The sequence below is a fragment of the Cyphomyrmex costatus genome, unplaced genomic scaffold (assembly GCF_001594065.2).
Source record: "Cyphomyrmex costatus isolate MS0001 unplaced genomic scaffold, Ccosl1.0 scaffold666, whole genome shotgun sequence".
In the NCBI taxonomy this organism is placed as follows: Eukaryota; Metazoa; Arthropoda; class Insecta; order Hymenoptera; family Formicidae; genus Cyphomyrmex; species Cyphomyrmex costatus.
Genome location: NW_017280229.1, coordinates 154,267 through 177,411, shown reverse-complemented (window position 1 = coordinate 177,411; position 23,145 = coordinate 154,267). Strand labels below are relative to the sequence as shown.

Below are 23,145 nucleotides of genomic sequence, written 5' to 3'. Positions count from 1 at the left end.
TGACGCAGACATCGATGTCTGTTCTATTCTCTTTATCTTTAATCTAGATCCTACCCCTCCCATTAACTTCCGTTTAATAATTAATAACAGTGTATTTTTAAATTTTTTATAAAAATAATCATAGTTATTTCAGATAGACCGCGTCACATGTCGATTAAAAGAAAAAAAGAAAACATGTCAGTTAAAGAATTTATGATACCAGATGTGCAGCCGATGTTAGAATATCTCTTGGAGATGTTTTTTATATCGTAGATAATCCACAAAGATTTATTACCGTATCAGTCGATGTGTTTCTTGATATTTTTTTTTGCTGAAAAAGAGTCATTTTTTAAATTGTAAAGACCGTAATTATGAAGGCACCTAGCAATTTTATACTATTATATATATGTAATGTGTTTATATATTCTACTTATATGTGTATTCTATGTATTTTCTAACAATGAACTTCCCTCCTCTCTCTTAAATTTGCTGCATATATTGAAATAATGGATCCTCAAATTCGTGGTCACACACTACGAATCTCGTAATCCTAATATCTCGATAATCCGATAATATATATCCGTATATTAATTAGTATCGAATTATCGAGATCGCATTGTATTGACACGGTCCGTTTTACAATTCGCCCGTAAATCTGTTTTTTGTCATAAATGACGGAAATTAAAGACAATAAAAGATGAACGTAACAATATAGAATTTATCCAAATTTTTACGTGAGAAAGTTACTCCTTTCAATCTCTCTCTCTCCCTCTCTCCCCCATTTATTTTGCCTATCCCTTGCTATACCCTTCATTTTTCATCTCGTGGGGATCAAATTTTCTATATTCCGGTTTCTTTCACATTTGTATAAATGATTCCTCTAGGATTATGCATCAAATTTCAATGTTTTATTTCCACAGTCAATATATAAAAATAAATGGATATTGTGTATTTATCGAATGATTATTAATATTGATGATTTTGTTGTAATATATTAAGCTATCTATTATTCAACGTTAATTTATGACTTTTACTGTTACGATCAACGTGATTGAGATACTTTTGTTTAGGCAATTCCTATAAATATTTATTTCTATATATACAGATCAACACGCGATGTAACAGCGAAAATGATTATTAAAACATTCATAAATCAGTATGCACATTAATCAAATTATTACAGCATTTTTCCTACTTTTATAATGCTATGCTGTATCTTCGAATATTAAAATTAACTACTTAGTTTTGAATTTTAGAGCAATTGAATTAACAATTTGTTATTTCGAATTAACATTCTTGTTTGAAAAATAATGGAAAAAAGAATTGAGTTGATATAGGTCAGACCAACATCGATATAACTGGCTCCTGTTTCAATTTTGAAAATACCTTGAATTATTAAGAGTTAGAATTGATCGGTTTGAATTAATAGTAATATAATTACAATATAATTACAACGGCCTCAACGATTATAATGTAACACTATAGTAATCAGGCTTTTTTGTTAAAACATTTGTTTTTTGTGCACATAAAAGAAATCACTTGTACAACAATTCTGATAGCGTTGATTCTGAATAGAGTTTTTAACAGGATAGGGCAAATGAATCTTGAATTTTGAATTCAAACGTTGAATGAGAAACTTGTCTCGCACAAACTGTCGGTCGTTTAATTGTCGAACCCATATTGCGTCATACCGCAAGTTTGGAAGCTGGGATTAATGTCGGCGGACGACAGATTGCAAATTGAAATTTGAGAAACGTGGCATTCAAAAATTTCATATGATATTTGTTGAGTGTGTAGTAGATTTCAATATCACACAAAATTTTCGATTTCTGTTATTACAATTTTTTATATTGATTTAACCTAGATATCTGGTTGCATGACATTATAAATCATATGATTCACACACATGCGATGTACGTAAATGTACACTTTTATTAAATCGTTTTGTGACTATAGGTAATTGGATATCAATAAATAATTATGACATATATTATTCAGCAATTTCTTTTTTAATAGCAAGCTTTATTTGCATATTAAAACAATTTTATATTTATTTAAAATTTAATTCTTCTCCTTCATCCCTTTTTCTCACTTCCGTCTATATATTTGCAATACGCGAGTATAATGTTAGCATTTCATTACTTTTATTTATTTAGAATCATTTTCTTTCATTTATTCCTACTTGTATCTCGATATTTAATTGATTATTCCACACAACTGTTAAAAAGTGCGTATAAAAATATGTTTATCACAATGTGTTTGAAAACATTTGAAGAGCACAGCCAGCGCCATCTGCAGATTAAATCCCAATGCGTGGTCGGTAAAATCAGGAGTAAACTATCGTCTGCTTTCAATCCACACGTGGTGACGACTACCATTGTTTTCGGTGAACAAGTAGTAGTTTTCGAGGTTATATTTTACACGTCGAGCAATATTATGAATTACTCGTGACGTATAACGCGCATAATTAGTTATTTATCGTCGCAGACGAATCGGACTATAAAAAACGTTCACTTTTACTTAGATTCGGGCGTTGTGAGATTTTTACACAACATGCAAGGGACCGGAGACAAAGTTTGGACGGATGAGGAGCGTTTGCAGCTTGCTGCGAAATTAGACGCCGAACTGGACGAGTACATAAATAACTTAGAGAAAAAGAGTTATGCGGAAGGATGGCCGGAGGACAGGTGGCAAGAGGAAATGGAGAAGCACCCTTTTTTCATGAAAAAGCCACCGGAACCCGGCGACGAGTTGTCTCCCTTGATGGAGGGATTACAACAACTCAAGTACGGGGAGGATGAGAATACTCCTGAAGGTACGTTTTTCTTCAATACTTGCAGATTATTTGTTACACTCTGTCCTTAAACTTTATAGCAAATCGTTCACTTATTGCATCAAGTTAGTGTACATACACTAAAAGCTGCTATACATGAATTAGCAAAGTTGAATGTAAAAATATATAAATACTCTGAACGATTAACTATCTAATGATTTTTAAACAAAATATACATTTATTAGTTTATTGTTGACGTTGATTATATTATGCTACTTTATTTGGATACTTTATATAAAGCAAATTCGATCACTCACGTTATATTACATTAGTGCATATTAAAAGCTGTGATACATGAAATCGACAAGTTAAATATAGAAGTGTGGTGAATATATATATAGATATATATATATATATATATCTATTTTTAAATGATTATTAAATTTTCAAAAATTGTGTCATTATTTAATAGAGTATACATATATTATTTCATTGTCAAAGTTGATTATATTATGCTGTTGCATTTAGATACTTTATATAAAGCAGCCTTTAATGTGTACTGATCCAGTGTAGTGCAAATGACTAAATTCACCATATACAGCAGTATTTAGGTCTGTTTGCGTTGCTTGCATTTTTTGCACTCAGCATCTTTGCTTTCTCTCTTCTCAACACCTCAAATACCTCATTTTAAGTTCAAAAATTTTTGAGGATTTTAAGCGACACAATTAGACCTTTTAATACATACTGGTGTAGTTTGAATTCACTATTAAGATACTAGATAATATGCATGTCTAAAAGATCTCATTTTGATGCGTTTTTTTAAGATATCTTTTAGACATGTATATCCTAAAAAACGCCTTCATGGTATTTTTATGACATCTTTTAGACATGCATGTTGTCTAATACACAATGATTTTCCAGTCCTTTATTACATACGACGAATCATTCGTGTCTCTAGTTTACTTTCATCACTTTTACAAATATACAAAAATTATTAGGTATGTAGTATTATACATCTTTACACATCTTTAAAAAGTATTATATTTGTTAAGTTGTGTATTAAAAAAAAGAAATCCAGATAACATACACAAGATACCTAAAAGATGTCTTAGATATGCAACATAAATATTATTTGGAAAGGAAAGGATAGAGACCATATTATTTCCTATAAGTATTTCAAAGAAAAAAAATGTACGATGTATATACAGGTCACGAATGATCTAATCGTATGTACTATTATGGGTTGATATTCGTTGTTTATGTGCAAAATATATGTTGCTTATTTCTCATGCAACATATTTATTGTATACTTTTAATGCAGAATTGGCGAATAATTACAAGGAGGATGGAAACTTTAATTATAAGTATAAAAAGTATCGTCTTGCTATTCTTAGTTATACAACAGGAATAAAAACCAAATGTAAAGATGACGATTTAAAGGCTCAGCTTTATAATAACAGAGCCGCAGCACATTTCATGTTGCAAAATTACAGGTAGTCAAGCCTTCTGATAGGTTGCATTGAATGATTAATGCTAATGGTAGCCTGAAATATATAATATTATTATATTATATTTTGATGTAATAAAAATTACAGATCATGTTTGAATGACTGTAAATTGGCTTTAAAGTTTAAACCACAATATCCAAAAGCTTTGAATCGAGCTGCCACTTGTAGTTTTTACATTAAAGATTATGACCAATGCATCGATTTATGTGACCAGTTTCTTAATCAAAGTCCAACCGATAAAACAATATTGAAATTAAGATCTGATGCTGTAATTGCAAAAGTAAGAGTAATAAATATTAATATATAAAAATTAAGTTACGAAATCAAGTTTCATTCTTCATGGTATCTATTGCTTTGTTCTCAAAGGAACGTTTACAAAGAGATAAGAGAAAACGGGAAAGAGAAGAGAAAAAATTGGATAAGGAAGATGAGAAATTGTTAGAAACAATTTCTCGAAAAGATATTAATTTAGAATTGGCGAATGATAAACAAAAGCTAGAATTGAGAGATTTAGAGCCGCAAGTGCCGCAAATAGCACAAAGCAGAGTACGCTTTGACGAGGACAAGCTTGTGTGGCCAGTAATGATTTTATATCCAGAGACTCAGCAAACTGACTTTATACAAAATTTTCACGAAGATACGTTGTACGTCTTTTTATCAAAATACATTATACGTTATATATAATTATATTATTAAAATATATCTTTTTAATTGTTTATAGATTAATTGAACAATTAATTGAATTATTCGAGGAACCTCCTGAGTGGGATGTAAAACATCGTTATACCATAGAAAATGTAAATGTATATTTTGAAGGAAAAAACAAATGTTCCATTCATAAAGTAGACATCCAGCTCACGTTGGATGAAATATTACGAGACAAACAGTGAGTTTACCAGCAATGTTTTATAAGTAAAGCCATAAGCCGAAGAGCTTATTTTTAATGTCAAAATTAATCTTTCAGGTTCATAGTTCGCGGCGGTACACCGGCTTTCTTGATACTTGTAAAGTCCAGTGAAGCTGAGAAACATTTCTTAGCAAATTATTAAGCACCTGTATTATATTATACGTATATTAATTGTACATATTGTATACATTTATTGTTTATTGACAATAAAATTTACATTAATAATGTATACATTTATATATCTTTGTATAATATATATTTTTGTGATAAAAAATACATAAATTTTCTCTTATAAACTTTTTACATTGTTAAAATTGTTATATTGTTAATGACATGAAGCGAATATACCGCATACGTGTAGAGTTGCCAAAATTGTGAGTCGAATGAAAAAACTAGTTTCCCCAAAACATTTTACCTAACACGAAGGCCTGAAAAGGCTTTCTTCCATGCGAAACGTTACGTACGAACGAAAACACGGTTAAAAATTTGTGATCGTTCCTGGGTCGCGTAAAAAAGTAGAAATACCAATGTGCTTTTTAGATCGTTTTGCGATAAAAAAAACCATCTGTCTGGTGAAAGACCGGCGAGTTCCCCTTTGACTTCGAAACACCCATACGTGTTCATGTATATACATGGTTAAAAATTTGTGGCGGTCGTTCCCTTTTGTACAAAAGAATAGCAGTACCATTGCATTCTCTCCTTGAGATGCTTCACGGGAAGAAAAAGTACCTTGTTACAAGCCGGGACCCGGAAGAGCACCGTTTAGCCTGGAACACCCCGCGTGTGGGAGCAAAAACGCGGCTAAAAATTCGGTGCGGTTATCTTTGCGGTTTTTTTTTTTTTACAAAAAGTACGAAAATGGCTCTCCTCAGGGCTTGGGGACCAGGAAGAGAATATAGTTTCCTGAAGATCGTGGACGGACAATAAACAATTTCCTAAAAGTCGAGGGATCGGAGATAAAGAATGACTTTCTAAGAAAACCTTCATCGAACGAAAGGCTGATGAAAGACTTTCTATTTCAATATTATGACCATCCTAAATCCTTAACCACTTTTTTTTACTCATATATTACTTCAAACTCGGTCCATCGTTTGAAAAAAAAAAAGGAATTTTGTTGTATCCTTTTTTTTACTATTGCGATTACTGCAGTCCAGAGAGTTATGTGAATACGACTTTTATAAAGAATCGGCAAATGAAAAAGGAATCGTACATGATACTCATAAAGTTTTTATCGAAATTTTTTTTTCAAGATTTTTTTCTTAATAAATCGATTGCTTTAGCAAAAAGAGAGAAAGAGAACGTGTTTGATCTTTTCCCTGCAATTTGTTCTCACGTTCTCCGCAGCGTGATCGGTAAGCGACAGGGGGTCGTCGATCGGAAGGTGGTGCCACCTGCAGCACCTGTCTACGCCAGGTGAGAATAAAGAGGAGCCGCAGTAGCCTGAAATTCAGTTGGGCCGACGCCGTGGGACACGTGTGTATATCTCGAATCCGGTCGCCGCGGAAATTATATCGAACTCGCGGCCGGTTCGGTGCTGAAACGCTTGCGGTGTGCGAAAATCGAGGGATTCCTGCTGAAAGAGCACGAGGAAGGTCGGCGTGACGCAAAGGCCAGCATTGGTTCAGGACCTTCAAGGTCCATCGTTGGAGAGAAAGAGAGAGAGAGAAAGAGAGAGAGAGAGAGAGAGAGACAGAGTGAGAGACGCGGCAAACGAAGGAACGTGCACGGCGGTCGCGGAGCAGCGGAACGGGACGCAAACGATGCCAAAGCGATGCAGGTAAATTCCTCGCGTTACTCTCTTGCTCCTCGCGGAAATACCCGCGCCCCGCGCGAATCCCTTTTCGATACGACCGGCTTTGTTTCGTCGGTGTGCGGCGCTGGTCCGAAGCATCGCACCTGCATCGCCGGAGCAAGAGTCGCCGAATCAACGACGCTTGTGATAAAATAACGCGAGGAAAAAGTTGCTTTGTCTTTTTTTTTTTTTTCAGAGACACGAAACTAACAGTTGGCGTTTCAGCGAATTTTTAATAAAACTTTTTCCGACTCTTTGATTCGTTCGCGTTTCAATTATATTAAATTTACGATCGACTCTTTACGTTAATTGTTTTTCGTTATTTATAACTTTTGATTTATTTATTTTTAAATTATTTCCTCTCAAAATATGTTATGTTATACAGTTAAATAGAAGTGATACAATAGATTATTAAAAGGTTGTTATAGTGAGCTTTTTTCTTCTGTAATTTAGTATAGAATGTAAAGAATTATTGTATTTGCATATTAAAATACAGTTCACCTTCTACATTTTAGTCTCCCAATTTGGAGATGCGTCAAAAAAGTGATGCTGGGACGCTTTCAAACTTTCTCAAGCCTTTACGTAGGCATTTTTAGTGATCAATCATTTGGAAAGTGTATCTTATCTTTGAATATTGGATGTAATTTAAGAATTTTGAATATACTTTTTTGATAATCACTTTCGTGATTGTACGTGAAATGTAATTAATGTACACTCTTGCTACATAAATTTAATTTAAATTTTTCTCATATAACGAATTAACAAATATTTTGTTAATAGATATTGAAATGTATTAAGCTTGATATTTTAATGTTGATATCAAAACACGTTTGTTTATATTGTTTTACGTTTAGACACAAACAATTCCGTGTACATTTCAACCCCTTCAGGTTAACTCTTCTACGTACATTGTAACGTACATCAAATTTGAAGACATTCGTTGAAATTATTTAATTCCATCGACATAATAATGTGTATTTAAAAAATAGTCAAATTTTTAAGAAAAATTAATTGTCTATAGTAAGAATTACTTATTAAAAATATCTACTTAAAAGAAATTATTTTTAATTTTGTTCCAATAAAATCAGGTCCGAAGGAGTTGACTTTAAATGTAAAGGACGTGGTGAATGTCAAACTGATTCACTGCGATTTAAAAAATTGATATCAAATTCCGTTTTCACGCACTGCTCCTGAATTTGCATTCGTGTCGGTGGCCGTTGTCTCATCTTTATTTCGAAATAAAGCGAGGAATGCGTAATGATAATGAGCCGATCTGCGCGAGATCGACATGCCGCGTACAATGCCATTAGTACTCTACAATGGAACTATGTCGGGCATTAAATTATTCATGGGATAGCTGTTGCATCGCGTCCGCGACGATCGGCGCATCGCGGCGCGCATTCCGCGCGCTGCGTGACAAAAGTTTTACATTTGAATGCAATCTGGCGTTACGGTGTGATTTTACAAAAATTGAAAGCCGTCGGTTCCACCCGGTAGAACTTCGTCGGATCCGCTTTTTCTGGGTCAAGTCAAAACAGATCGTCAGAGGCGGGGATCGATCTCGTGTGCGCGCTTCTCCATCGGGAAGAATCGCGGAGAATCGCTTCGCTCGGAATTCGCTGGTCTCGAAGGACACGTCGTAAGGGAAGAGGGACACACTGTGTGTCGATTGTGTGTCCTAGTTTTGCGCAAGACGCACCGGGCCATGGTGCATCTCTCTGTCTGATATCCCGGGGGCAATATATGTCGACGAAGTTGCGTCACGCGAGGCACGCACATCGTGCGGCAAGAAAAATGCGCGAGCGAACCGACCGCCGAACCGGTTATAACGACGAGTCAACATCCAGCGGATCGCGGACCGAGAGAAAGAAATGATATGGAGAATATCACGTATTCGATGTCCCTGGTAGAAAAACGAAGCAGGCGTAAAGATAAAAAAATATTTACAAGTTAAAAATAAAATTATTTACAGTTTCAAGATGCATTATCAGTGTCAGGTTATTAAGATCTTTCTAAGATGCCGATGAGCACCGATTTTATTGCATGTAAATTTAACTTGTGATATTATTACTTAAGTTCTGTTATGATTGCGTTTCAACACAAAAGAATTAAATTCAGCGTGCAGTTTGCAGAATTAAATATGATATATAAATTCTCACCGAATTATTTAAGTACTATAATCCATTTTAACCGTTCAGAATTTTTATATCTTAATTGTTGTTCACATGCTAGTTTTAAGAAATACTTTGTTTAAAAAAATATTTATTTATACTCTTGTTTTTAAATAAATTTAAGATTATCATTTTAAAATAACTTTTCCAATAATTCACACATTGAGAGAAAAATGTATTAAATTTTAACAAATAATTATTTGAATATTACTTATTAATATAATATTTATCTCTGAAAAATAAATATTTACTAAACAAAGTGTAATAATGTAATAATTAAATCAAATTAATGGTTGCTACACCAAATAAATATATGTTTACCTTTAATAAATATTTAATTGGCACTATTTGTGAACAAATATAATATTTATTAAAATTCATTACATTTTTCTCTTGCAGAAAAGTAATTGATATCGAACATTCTCATACTTATTACCTTATTTAGCATTTTGTGTTAAATTAATAATAAATTTTGACTTGTCTCATTTGCAATAATCTATTTTATCTCAATGGTCTTAATTATAATAGTAGGTTTAAATATGATAGGATAGGGAAAGTTACATATAAATTGCTTTTTATAGAAATCGAGTACAATAAATAAGTTCGTATATTTTATATTTTATCATTTGCTTTGATTTTGTATTATTTTTTGTATTCAATTTCTATAACAAATATATAAGGTGACCTAAAAAGTAATTTTTGTAAGTAAAGTTACTTATATGTGAAGTAACTTCTCAATCCTGACAAATGAATATAATAAACAATGCATTACACGAATTCACACAGAGATATTTAAGCACTATAAGATCTGCTTTGACAGAACGTAAGATTTCTCTTATTTAACTGAATGTAATAAATTTAACAATTTTGACGAAGAAGAAGTTAAAACTCAGCATTTCAACACGTGCACAGTAAATATCGGTTGAGGATACGAAATATTTGTTGTATTTTCACACAATGGGCTTAAATTTGATAGAATGTCTCGACGTCTCCGGTCGGCAAAATTCACTCGTGACAGGTTTGATTTCGCGTGGAGACAATCGGGATCGTGCAGATTCCGATCCTGGAACTCTCTCTTTGTTTCCGTCTCCCTCCTTCGGTCCGTCCGTTTCTACTTCTCCTAGGCGACGATGTTTCACACAACGCGTATGTGTAGTCGCGACGTGACACGGTCTAACGGCATTCACCCGACCTCGTCAACCCATTCCTCTCCCGTGTATGCGTGCATTCCTTCGTCTTCTTCGCTCCTACGTCTCGTCTCGTGATAACACTTCCGTCACGCGTGTGCGCGCACAATCGTTTGTCATATCGCGACGGGTCATGCGAATCCGACACGGTGCGGAGCAGTCATGTCAAAACTCATTTTATCTCACGGGCCACACGAGCAATTTTGCACTATTTTATACCGACGGTTATGTGTTTTCGACATCTACCGACGTACTGGCGTCTTGAATCTGGATCCATCTCTGAATTTTGTCCGCGAACGTTCAGAAAACCAGCAGCTCGGGATTACTTTCGATGCGGCTGTTTAGAATCCAATTTGAAAATTTTCTAAAGTAGTAACCATTTATAAAAATATTCAACAAGTAAAATATACTAAGCGTAATAATGAAAGTAATAAGGAATGTTCTTTTTTCTTTTTTTTTCTCATATTTTTATCTGTTATATTTTGTTATTATTTCTCTTTTATATTTTATATTATTTTATCATGTCTTTAAGTTTTATATTAAATATATATTATATATGCATATATTATATTTTAGATTAAATCTCCTGAAGAACGCTTCGTTTTAATATTCTGCAATTATCGTATCCTGTAATCCGGTCTGCCATGCACGTCCTGTACAAATAAAAACCAAAGACCAGAGAGATTAATGAACTTCTTTATCATATAATTCAATAAATTAACGCAACTATATTCCTATCCCGCAGATACGTAGAGTATCGCTCATTTGAGAGAATGGAATTTGTTTTACGCTCTGGAATTTCCTTCCCTTCCTTCGATCGAGTATTTCCTACGTCACACGGCTAACGGAGATAGCTCGGATAGTAATAGGAAAATACTTGGTGCACATTTAAGTCCGCATTTAATAATATGCAGCGGCGCGCATGCAATACGTTACGTCGCGACAATTGCTGCTCCAGTTCTGTCAAGAATGTTGCAGGACAGCATTATGCATGAATCTCTGCTTAAACTCATTTTCCGCAACATCGATAAATAAAATGATATAAAAACAAGCGTTTGCGCACGATTTCGAAAATCTCGGGACAATAATTTCAGTTTTGCTCTCGGAACCTCTCTTCCAATTTGAAAGTCTCGTGAATGACCACGAACGAGAGAGAAATGATCCCGGACAGCTATGTTACGTAAAAACTTAAATGCAAACAATATCAAATTATCTTTCTTCGAGTTTAAACCAACTGTTCTGACTTCTGTGATCTTTTTTGGCAGACCATTTCAACTTTAGTTATAATATATGTAGTTATAATATATTTAGCCATGAAAAAGATGTGAATGTAAATCTTGACGTACTAACGGCAAATAACAAAGTTTCTTCCAGCAGTAATGAAGTACACTTGAGAAATGTCAGATAGCAAGAAACGGTTATTACATCGCGCCTCTTAAATTTTATCGTACCGTTAGCGATTGTCCCGCGGTTGCCTGCTTATTACAGATCATTAGCAATTCGTTTCATTTTATTTTAACGTTGAGAATTTAAGTAGCATCGTATCTTGCAGAAGCCAGTGTGAGACTGGTTCGAGCTCGGAGAAAATACGAAGCTCTCCGTATCTTCTCCGTTTTCCGCATCCCCAATGAAATTTCCTCATTCCATTTCGCGCGATCTTAAACGGAAGGCAGCTCGGTAGATTTGTGTATTTTTACTCTAAAAATATACGCCGGCGTTCTCTCTGACTTTTCAATTCAAATTCAGGTCAATGCGAAATGAAACTCTATTTTCCCAACAGTCTCTCAGCTTCTATTTGTGCTGTTTGTCAATTTTGTTCTTGGAATTTTCATACAAAGGCGTTACTTTAGTAATGCTGAAACTTTGTTTCTTCCTGGTTTTATGTAAAACTTTGAAGTTGGAAGAGAGAGAGAGAGAGAGAGAGAGAGAGAGAGAGAAATTCAAGAGAGAGATTATTTAAATTCTAAATATGCTTATTTAATAATTCTTACTTTTTAAATGCTTTTGTTTTAAAACTTTCTCTATTTTCATAGAGATCTCTGGAACATCTTAAAAGAAAGTACAAAACAGTCCTTGTGTTATTATTAAAATAATGCGATCGTGTGTGTAATACATGTATTTATTTACAACGTTGAGAATAAAACGTAATGCTTTAGACTGTCGGTACTTTGAGCCAATTTAAGCTATAAGAAAATAATGTTTAAGATTAGAAAAGTAAATGTGTCGTATTACTTTCTAAGAATCTATTGTACTTTGATATTCGACTAGGATTTCTAACAAAAATGTATTTCGTTTCCATATATCTTATTCGTCACTGTTCCATCTTTGTATTCTCTTACAAGAAGAAAACGCTAAAGTCTAAAAATTTAAACAATTGCTTACTATTTGAATTTAAAATAAGACTAACGAGATAATAAATCTATAAATTAAGTTTTACTAGATGCTTATTATAATAAAAAATTATTAAATTACTTACACAATTTAATAGGTGATATTGCTATTCTCTGCATGAATGCGTTTCAAATCCGGAAAAACAATTCGGCGCAACTTGTGAAATCAGAAATGTACATCAATTTACAACAAATAGTTCAAGCATTTAAGACCTGCTTCAACCACAAATAGGAATTCAATATAGGAATCCTTTATACTTAATTAGATCTAAAATTTTAATTATAATAGTTATTGCAGATTTGAAAATAATTTGTTGGACCATTAAAATAATTAAAATACAAAAATGATAAGTGCTGCAAAATGTTGACATTCTAGCAATTAACTTGAGAGTTCTACATAATTATTTTAATGATCTAACAAAATTATTTTTAGATTTGTATATCTAGCTAAATTAGTTACTGCAACGAGATTCTTTCCGTGGACAGTTAACACAGTTTACACAGCGAAATTTTGTGTAATTTAGTCACCTAACGTATCGCTTTCTGTTACAGTTGACACATCGTGAGATCTCACGTGGTAAAAAAACACACGTTACCAAGATACCATTAAGAAGTCCCGACATCAAACGGTACTCGAGGTGGATTCTAAAACGTCGACGTTTCAGAATTCTTAGAAATCACGCACAATAGGATTTGATTGGAAACAAAGGAGCAAGAAAATCGTCGCGCGGTAATTTAAGCGACACACGTTGTCTTCGAATTGAGAGAAACTTCTCTGCTGCGTCGAGTTAAAGTGGAGAATTCTCCTCTTCTAACTTTGCGAGCCGACAGTCGTCGAAATATACGTAATAAAAGATTGTGGAGGTATCCACAGCCGAACGACTTTCCGCAATCCACCACCTGTGGCTTCTGATAACTCCTGTGATAAGGAGAGAAAGAGGAGCACCGCGACGCTACACCGCGGGGGTTTCGACTTTCAGCTCAAGATTAGTGCTAAGCCCTCATTTTTAAAGAACACTCTCTTTCTATTAACTCAGGTAGATGTACTTCCGCAAGTCCCGAAAGGAATATTTCTATGGTATTTACGACTAAACGATTGATTATCAAGTTTCTTCCGCGATTTCAAATACTTTTCGAAAAACTGACCTGCTGAAAGGAACAAAAGTACAAAGGAACGTTTGCTTTAATAAATGAGAGAAAAGAGACTCTTCTAAGGCGAGACCATTTGTTCTCGTTCAAAGATCGGTAGACCATCTTCCAGCGGATCAACGCGGAACGGACACTGCCGGAAGTGATCTCGAATAATCGCGTCGTAAAGAGATCGTTGTAGAACACGGTAGAAAGCGCATCATCGGATCTCTGAAGAAGATTCTAAAAGAGATCCCCCGAAAAAAATTCTACGCTATCGGAAGTGAGACTAGCGGTATCTCCTTCTTTCTTTTTCATTGAGAACCGTGGAAGGTAATTCACGAAAAACGGCGAACCACTACGGGGTGCATTACGCGAACTCGTACGCGTGTAGCAACGGCGCACCGAGTGTGTACACCAGCACCGGTTGTTGCACGAACATCAACGGTGGCGGCTTCAATGTGCAGCAGCCGCAGCCTCACGAGGATTATCGGCCGATCTACTTTTACGTGGCGCAGCCTTACACGATCCCGTACACCTTCGCCAAGAGACCGAAACCCGCCGCATCGTCATTGCTAAGGGCGGCGAAGCCGCGCGGCAACAACTGTCGTGTCAAGTTCTCCAAGAAACTCGGAAACGCTGACTTCTCGCAGAAGGTCAAACAGGGCGAGTTCTCGCGGAGTCTGAATCAGGTGCACTTCGCGGAGAGTCAGGGTCAAGGTAACTACACGTTCTTTCAATTCACAGAAAGACAAATTGAAGGAGAGCTTACTTTCAGTCTGCTTGAAATTTGTTGCTTCTAAAAAATAGTTTATATATAATTCTCTTGTAAACTTGTCAGTTATTTAATTTGATCATTAATTGAATTATTGATTTAATTCACTGCGTATGAAGCATAATTTGTTTGATTTAATAAAATCAATTTTTCCAGTATAAAATATTTATAACTATGTGCGTGCATCTATTATGATTTCTCGCTTCAGTAACGTTTTTTCTCAATAATCTGTTATGTTTATCTATTGTTGCATAATTGAATTACATATTCAAGGTATAATAGAGTATGCGCATATAAATTGAGTTATGTGTGTAATGTGAGTTTAATTATTGAAATTAATAGTCTATCATTTCCGATAGATTTTGTAGAAGATATGACTATCTACAAAATTGACAATTTCTAGCATTTTTTTCTTGTCATCTCTGCATATTAGTTTTGTAATTTATTGATTATTTTGATCTCGCGTTATGTCCAAAATATTATATTTTCCTGTGGATACTATTTTTATATAATAACTGTACAAAATATCGAAATTTTGAGTACTTTTCAAACGAATCAAAAGACGCTTTCACACCCGCAGATTTTTCTATCAGACCGGATAATTGTTGCGAAAGCGGCATAGTTTCTGTGTGGCATAATTTAAATAGTGACTGTCGTCAAGTAGATTGCCGATGCCCATGTCTCGTGTGTTCTCTCTCTTTTTGCGTGAAAACACGAGCATGTCGCATGCGTCTCCGGTCAGTTAAACGATGGAGAAAACATTGTTCTAGAGAGAAAGAAAACAAGCTCCACCGATGCATAATGATACGAAAGCTGAAAAATATGGCAAAAGTCATTTTATTGTTCTCTGAAAACAATAAAATTGACACTTCTAAATACAATACGATTAATATTTAATTTCGACTAATAATTCATCCAGTGGTAATAAAACTGAGTATTTAAAATGTTCATTAAAGAATCTGTAGACCGAAGGAAATGTGCGAGATACTTTATGTATAATTAATTCTCTGGTTAGACACGAGTTCGGTTAAATAAATCAAAACTTAATGTCAACGAACGTATTACGAATGTAAATGAATTTAAAATATTTATTGCTACGTCAGTTATGTTTATTTCAGCTCGCGTGTTTTTGTCGTTATTCTTAAAATTACTGTATTTTTATCGATTTTCTGCTTTTCTTCCAAACTGCTGTAAAGCGTATTCGCGAAAGAACTTTTCTCAGGCACAGAACAGTAACGCTATTTCATTTCATTTGTGCGGGAAGGATCGAAATGTTTCCAACGTTAAAAATTTGTACTGTTATTCTGACGGTAGCGGCTTCCATCGGTAAGTTCTCATGTACACGGTGTAACGCGCGGATGATGTTAATAAGATGCAGCGAGGCGAGACTCTGCTCCATGCAGAGATCGTGAAGACGTTTGCTTTTCCTCGCTACGTGCGGAGGATGAAACATATTCTTTAGCGTGAACGAAGGGAGGAAAGATGTGCATTCATCCTAATTTTTTCAGACGAATATTTTTATGGTCTCTGTTGGCTGGTTATAATTTTGACATGCTTGGCAAAGTGAGAAAATATTCTTAACGTAATCAGAAAAGGAAGTGATATAATCGAGAAAGATATAATCGGGAGATCTAAAGAGATTGAAAATGTATGTGTGAAGAGTCGTTAGTGAAGTACGTTTAGCGACTTTCAATATAGATGAGAAACTTTTACTCTTTATTTCAATTTGATATTAGGAAAGTTTTAACCTTAACTTTTAGTACATATGATTTTCTAGTCCTTTACTACCTACGATAACTCATTTGTGTCACGGATTAATTGTTATCGTTTTGATAAGCATAAAAATTATAAAATGATTCTTACATATAATATATTTTAATACCTTTAAAAAAATTTATAAGATTGTGTATTTAAAATAATTGTACATAAATGTTATAACTGATTACTTGATATTTCTAATTTTTCGAAAAAAAAAAAAGAAATGGGCAGGACACGAATGATCCAATCATGTAATACTAATTGTAAGTTTTAAAACACTTTAAAATCTTTATGAAGATGATTTTTATTTATTATCGTGAAATTACACAAAGAAAAAAAATTATATTATTAAAAACTTTTTGCAGCAGTAATAAGAATATTTTTGTATAGAAAATGCAAAAAATATGATATACTAATTTTTTTTATTAAAAAAAGTCTTCTTTTTAAATATGTTATATATTTTTTATTTATAAAAAAGTTATCTTTTTTAAATATATCTTTATTATATTCTTTCACTTTGCAGTGCTCACAAACTATCCAAAAGCTGGATTATCTCGTGATCCGAGGATGACGTCGATGTTTCGAAGAGGCACAATCTTCGCGACCTTCTTCCTGTCATTGTTGGGCGGTGGGCTTGTCTGCGCCGCCCTTGTGACACAGCATTGGGTCGAGGCACGACCGTGGAGAACTCCGAATCCACAGGAGAGCGCCGGCAGAGTTCATTTCGGTCTATTACAGGGTAAAAAGGAATTAAACGTCGCTTATGGATGGAGGACGTATCACGTGTCCGGTATGTTGGCTATTATTTGTTTTCCGCCTTTCTCTTTATGTAACATCAATTGCGTTTTGTGCGCGTAATTACTTAATCTTCCTCTTCATAGAATATTGTAACCTTGAACGGTATGCACTTTAAGCATTATGTTCTAAGTTAATCGAAAATTGATAGACTGCAAGATATTATTGTTAGTTAAGATTTCAAATTACGTGGAGTTTGATGCAATATAATAACATGCAGGGTATTTCACAATTTGCCATATTAAGCGTGTATCACATAATTATGCAAGCAAATGCTGATTGAAATAAGTCTCTTTTTTGGATAAGGATAAATAAACTGTTAAAAAGAAACAGAGGCATATTTGTTTTATAAGAAATATTAGAACAAAAATACTTGAAAAATGATTTAATTTTCATAAAAAGAATTAAAAATATGGAAAAAAACGAGAATATCGTTAAATTATATAATATAAAGAAAATATATTGTTCATTTGTCTCATGAGAGACAAGGAGAATATATTTAAAATCCTGTTTTTAAAATTATACTTTTTTCGGTTTCAAGAATTACCCAATCTCGTAAAATAAATTCCTACCAATTTTCTTTAATGCTCTTATTTTTCGACGGAATTACTCCATCGGGGGTGATTATCTTGTGACACCTTCGTAAATCGTAACGAGATTCGAGTATTGTGCGATTGTGTTGGATTCTTTTCAAACTGTACTATTCGAGTGACTCGCACGACGAATTGTGATCGCACGAAGATATCCGTGAGAGAAAGGGTGATGGAACCTACTGGTATGAGCTAGGACAATAAATCTGCGACTGATAACTGAGTGCATTAGAGTTCTATTCAACGTTCGATGATGCCTGTATTTGATCGTGCATGCGTGTGCGGTAAATCATTGATTTGGTAATCGTCGTTAAATTCATTCCATTGATTTCTCGTACCGATCGAAACGATTGTTTCATCGATGGACGCATCGCAACATCCTTTGTAACAGATGCTCAAAGCACTCGCAATAATTTAAAAAAAAAAAGAAATGCAAAATTCACTGATAAAAGATTTTAACGTAAGTTTGAATAATTGCAAATTTTGATCGACATGTGAAATTATATGTCGTGCAGAGTTAATTATTTTTAATATTTTTGATATTATATAATTAATTATTTTTAATAAAAGTAAAAATAGCTTTTTTTTGTTCAGAATATTATTAAGTGTTTCAATTGATAAATTTTCTTTTTGTAATGATGTTACTTTTTTTTTTCATTATATCTTTTAATTATATTTTTATTTTAAATCGTTATTGTTATTACAAGAAGAAACTGTTATCGTGCTATAACTGACACAATAGCGGTCGAAGCACTCAACCGAAAAAGTCCGCTCTTTATAGCATCTTAGAACAATGTCTTTATAGATGCAATTCACAAAGAGATCTTTCAAATATAATATATATAGTCTGTCTCTGTTCTCTGTTCTCTGTTCTCTCTGTTTCCCTTAAGTTTTAATATTATAATTTATCAATTAAATTTTTATTCAAATTTCAGAATTATTCCTGAATTATTTCCGGAATTTTACGTGTAATTAAATTTTTATAATATCTCAATGTTAAGAAATCTGATCCGTTTCTAAGTATTGCCACATCCGTCAGGTGCACTTTTGTGAAACAAGGGTGCATTATGTCACGCGCGAAAAAGATAAATTTCTTATACACAATGCATAATAATCATGCCGATGAGCAAGCGACTTTTACGTAGCTATTATGCCGTACTTCCGGAGAAGAACAACAGAATCGCTGGCACGCGCTGTGAGAAACATTTCTCTTTCATTCAGGCGGGTAATGGGTCCGAAGGGATACGTAAACATGTATTCTACGATTACGTATATTCCACCAGGTATTCTTTTAATCGCAGTTTTTTGACCAATTTAAAAAGGACTTTCTCGACGAAAATATCAAAAAAGTCATTATTTTACATCTTTTTAATTATTACTATCATATATATTAAGCTTCAAATTAAAATCCCATTTAGATAACCTCAATATCTTGATCTCTTTACTTAAAAAATCCGTTTGAGATATCAAAGAATCTGATTAAAATAAAGTGCGATTCTTAATTACCACAGTCTTTAAAATGAATAAAATAATTATAATGTAACCGTTTCAGATTTTATTATAATAATTTTGTTAAGGAACGAGAGACAGAGATGGTATTTTAGAGGGAAATTCGAGCGTGTAATTCGCGTATAATTCGAGCGTAGTCTATCCGGGAGTGAGTATATACGCACGTTTGAATTTCTTCTCTCACAGTATAAAACCGCAGGCATGTGCATGCTTGCATGTTATCATATATATAACAAAAAAAACCATCAAGTTACGAGACGTATGCGGGTAACAATAGACACGGAAACTAGTTTTAGCGTACAAAAATCAACGACCAAGCCTCATAGTCTACTTTCACGTGGCCGCGAGTTACTCGTATCATCGCGCGTTACTGATGCTGACCGCGGTAAGAGTATCGGATTCTAGTACACGATCAATTTTATGCTGACCACAAGAGAGAGAGAGAGATAGGAAAAAGGAGCGGTCGATAATTCCACCTGATCGCGGTGTTCACAGTTTACGTTGTGTCTCAACGAAGTGCATTTCCGAGAAGCATTTTCAGTATGAATGCATTACGACATCATCAATCATCATGTAAACAAAAATTAGATTATTCGTACATTTATGAAGGAGCTACTCTGATTTGAAATCTGAGAGTAAATTCGATAAGAATAATGGAATTTTAGAAATTGAAATTGATGAACTCTAATGTTGTCTTACATGCACATATCGTGCCGCTTTAATTTCAATCAGAGATATAACATTGCGGCATAGAAATAAGAAATGCACCACACTTGAATTGAAACGATAGGTATAATGCGACTACCGACAGATACGTTTTTGAGTACTTGAGTACATTAGTGGCAGATACATTTTTGAGTCGGCGCTACTCGAGGAACTTGGCTGCCGCCTCCGGCGAACGCAATGATCCGTTATTCACGCTGTCGTAAGTTGAAATGTCTCACGGAAACTTCGTCGTATCCTGGAAGCGTAATGCGCGAAATATTCCTACTTATATTCGTTCTTTCACTCTCGAGCGTACATCACGAATGTAAAATACGATAGCAGCGGCTTTTAGTTTCCACGGCGTGCAATACATCCGCATCAACGAAAGACGTCAGAAGTAGCGAAGCATTGTGGATATTTTCATGTATGACGTTACTGAAGATATATTTTCATATGTAAAGTTAATCGCTCGAGAGCTGGCTCCGTTTCAATTTTCGGACATTACGCAACGCTTGCATAATCGAAGTCCTCATTTCTGTTACATTTGCAGTAGTAATTTAAAGTTATTTCAACGGTTATGGTGCCGATTATCGATGGCAATAACATAAAAATTGTAGAAATGCTATAAAAGAATATTAGAATATATCTATATAATTATTACAAAAAAGTGTTTAATTCTAGTACTCATAGGATTTGAAAGAGACAGTATAATTTTAGTTTATCATAGCACTTAAAAGAAAATAGTTAATTATTCGTATAGATAATTATAATTTTATTTAAGATCTATTTTTTATTCCTGTACTGCACTAGAACTCTTTTTTTTTTAGCTTTCGCTAAATATCTGTGGCCGATATTCATAATCCGTCCTTATTTTAAGATCGTCTCTTGAGTAATATCTTAAAAAACGATTATACGGCTTTCTGATTGGTTCGTGACATCTTAGGACTGTACTTAAGACGGTCTTAAATATAAGTTCCGACTATGAATACCAGCCTATATCTCACTTTAAGTTCCAAAAATGTATACTAATTCAGAAAGTTACAGAAAACTAGATTTGTAATTATGTTGAAATTGTACTTCATTTGTTTCGAATAAAATTATTGAACAATAAAAATCTTAATATTTCAGTTCCTCAAATGATCCGGCAAGATCCATCGGTGATGTCTTGGGCTCTTTGGATCGCTACCTTAACAACGACTTCGGCTGCTTTGGTAGCGGCTGCGCTTGCTGCACTTTTGGCAGTTTTAAATACAGCTACTTCGCCAAGATCGAAGATTTTATCCATTCCTGGTGTATACTTTATAAATATGTTAATGCGTAAGTATTGTTTTAACACTGTTTTATCAAATTATAAAAATATTTTCTGAAGAAAACCATTAAAACATATTTCATCATATCTGTCTAAGACAGATCGTTAAATAATCTTTTTTAGATTTCTAACGCAAATTTTAATAATAAAGTTCCAAACATAGAGTAAATCACAAAGTTTATATAAAATATATGAAAAATTAAATGGTAAAACTCTAAAAACTGTAAGTTATAAAAATAATTACATATCATATGCAGTATGGACTCTTATTCGTGACTTATTTTTAGTGTTAATGTGCTTAGCAAGCACTTGTACTTGGTTAGCGCAATACTATACGAGACTATACGTTAATGTGCTTCCGAAGGAGGACATCGATAACATGTGGACCAGCGAAGGTTCTGCTGAGCTTGGTTATTCATTTTGGTGAGAGATATACTACATATATATATGTATATAATCTTTACGTTTACACGATAAAACTGCTACGTTTAAATTGAGAATTAGAATTTTTTTCTAACGTTCTTATTTTTAATTTGAGAAGAATTAATATGATTTAAAATTTTTTATCACATTTTTTCCGACTTTTGCAATTCATTTATAAATACTTAATTAATATTGTAATGATCACAAGAAAGAGTTAAATGTCTTAGAACTACTAATTATTTTAATATTAAAGAAAAACACCTTAAATAAATAAGTAAATGTGCTGTGCGAATTAGCTAACTGAATTAATTAGTAATCATATAATTGTTGTAAATATCTACATTTTTTAGGATTGAAAAAAGTTTCTTTTCTAAATTATCAATTTTCATGTGTGAACTCAGTGTGTTTCTCATTTGCAATTATTTTTTACTTACACTTAGTTACTAAATTATATTCAATAATTTGAAATAATTCGTTTATTCTTATTTTTTGAATATTTTTCCATTTAGGCTCGTAGTTAGCGCTGGTGTTGTACATCTCATTAGTATAGCATTAATCGGCTGGGGCTCGGGTAGAGAAAAGGATGATCGTCTGGAGCCAATACCTGCACTTGAAGAGAAAACTGCCGCAGCGATTATGTTATACTAAACATTATAATAATTTAGAAATTGCGGGACTATGATTGAATTACGCTAATATGCGTAATATCGAATTGATAATAGTATATATCAAGAATGAAAATTTGCTGAGATTAAGCAAAAGAATTTTCGTTCACACCTCGCACAGTTCCTAGTTATTTGCTAGGCGTTTGTAATCATTTTCCTTGATACAATTCAGTTTTGCAACAGATACCGTGCAATGTTATATCAAATTAAAACGCAAATATAAACATAGCAAGTATGTTTGAAGCGTGAATATGTTTGATGTGCTAATAAGGAACAGTACTTGCTATATATATGTCGAAATAAGAGTTGGAATATGACAATACATACCGCCGTGTGGTATATAATATATACATTTCGACATACTTTATGCATTGATATTATGCCAGTCCGTAATACTCGTGATTCCAAAGCGATAATAATCGTAAAATGAGCATTTTATGTCTAACAACGATCGATTACGATTGAAAGTTATGCGCTATTCGCTTTATGACAGAAAAAGACGAGATTGAGCATGGAAAAACGCTTTATAGTAGCTTAATCTATACATTAGTTGTTTATCAATAAGACCGCAATCTAGACAATTATCGTTTTAAACTTCGGTTAACAAATTTCTATCATTGGTAGTATGAACATTTGTATACAGATGTGTGTAAATTAAGCGATAGGAATTCAGATGGTATGCATTATATCATTTTTATTATCTGGTTATCTCCCGATATATTTTGTAAGTAGTTAAAATTTATTTTTCTTATATTTTTATTTAGCACTATTTTTTCTTTTT

General features: G+C 33.5%; 1 protein-coding gene across 1 annotated transcript; it reads left to right on the top strand.

Annotated features, from left to right (window-relative positions):
* Window positions 1-2,353: 2,353 nt before the first annotated feature.
* LOC108780028 (uncharacterized) lies at window positions 2,354-22,930 on the top strand. Its single transcript, XM_018547598.1, has 12 exons — window positions 2,354-2,794; window positions 4,074-4,245; window positions 4,348-4,540; window positions 4,627-4,904; window positions 4,982-5,146; window positions 5,225-5,307; window positions 6,448-6,580; window positions 14,230-14,555; window positions 16,892-17,158; window positions 21,096-21,284; window positions 21,564-21,699; window positions 22,209-22,930. The coding sequence occupies exons 1-12, from the start codon at window positions 2,533-2,535 to the stop codon at window positions 22,345-22,347; spliced, it is 2,343 nt and encodes a 780-aa protein (XP_018403100.1). The 5' UTR covers window positions 2,354-2,532; the 3' UTR covers window positions 22,348-22,930.
* Window positions 22,931-23,145: the final 215 nt, after the last annotated feature.

What these genes read in the sequence shown, in the direction of transcription:
- LOC108780028 (XM_018547598.1), top strand. Translation starts at nt 2,533, where the DNA reads ATGCAAGGGACCGGAGACAAAGTTTGGACGGATGAGGAGCGTTTGCAG. An exon ending in CTGATGCTGTAATTGCAAAA is followed by an intron (nt 4,541 to 4,626) that starts GTAAGAGTAATA and finishes TTGTTCTCAAAG; the next exon opens with GAACGTTTACAAAGAGATAA. An exon ending in CTTTATAAATATGTTAATGC is followed by an intron (nt 21,285 to 21,563) that starts GTAAGTATTGTT and finishes ACTTATTTTTAG; the next exon opens with TGTTAATGTGCTTAGCAAGC.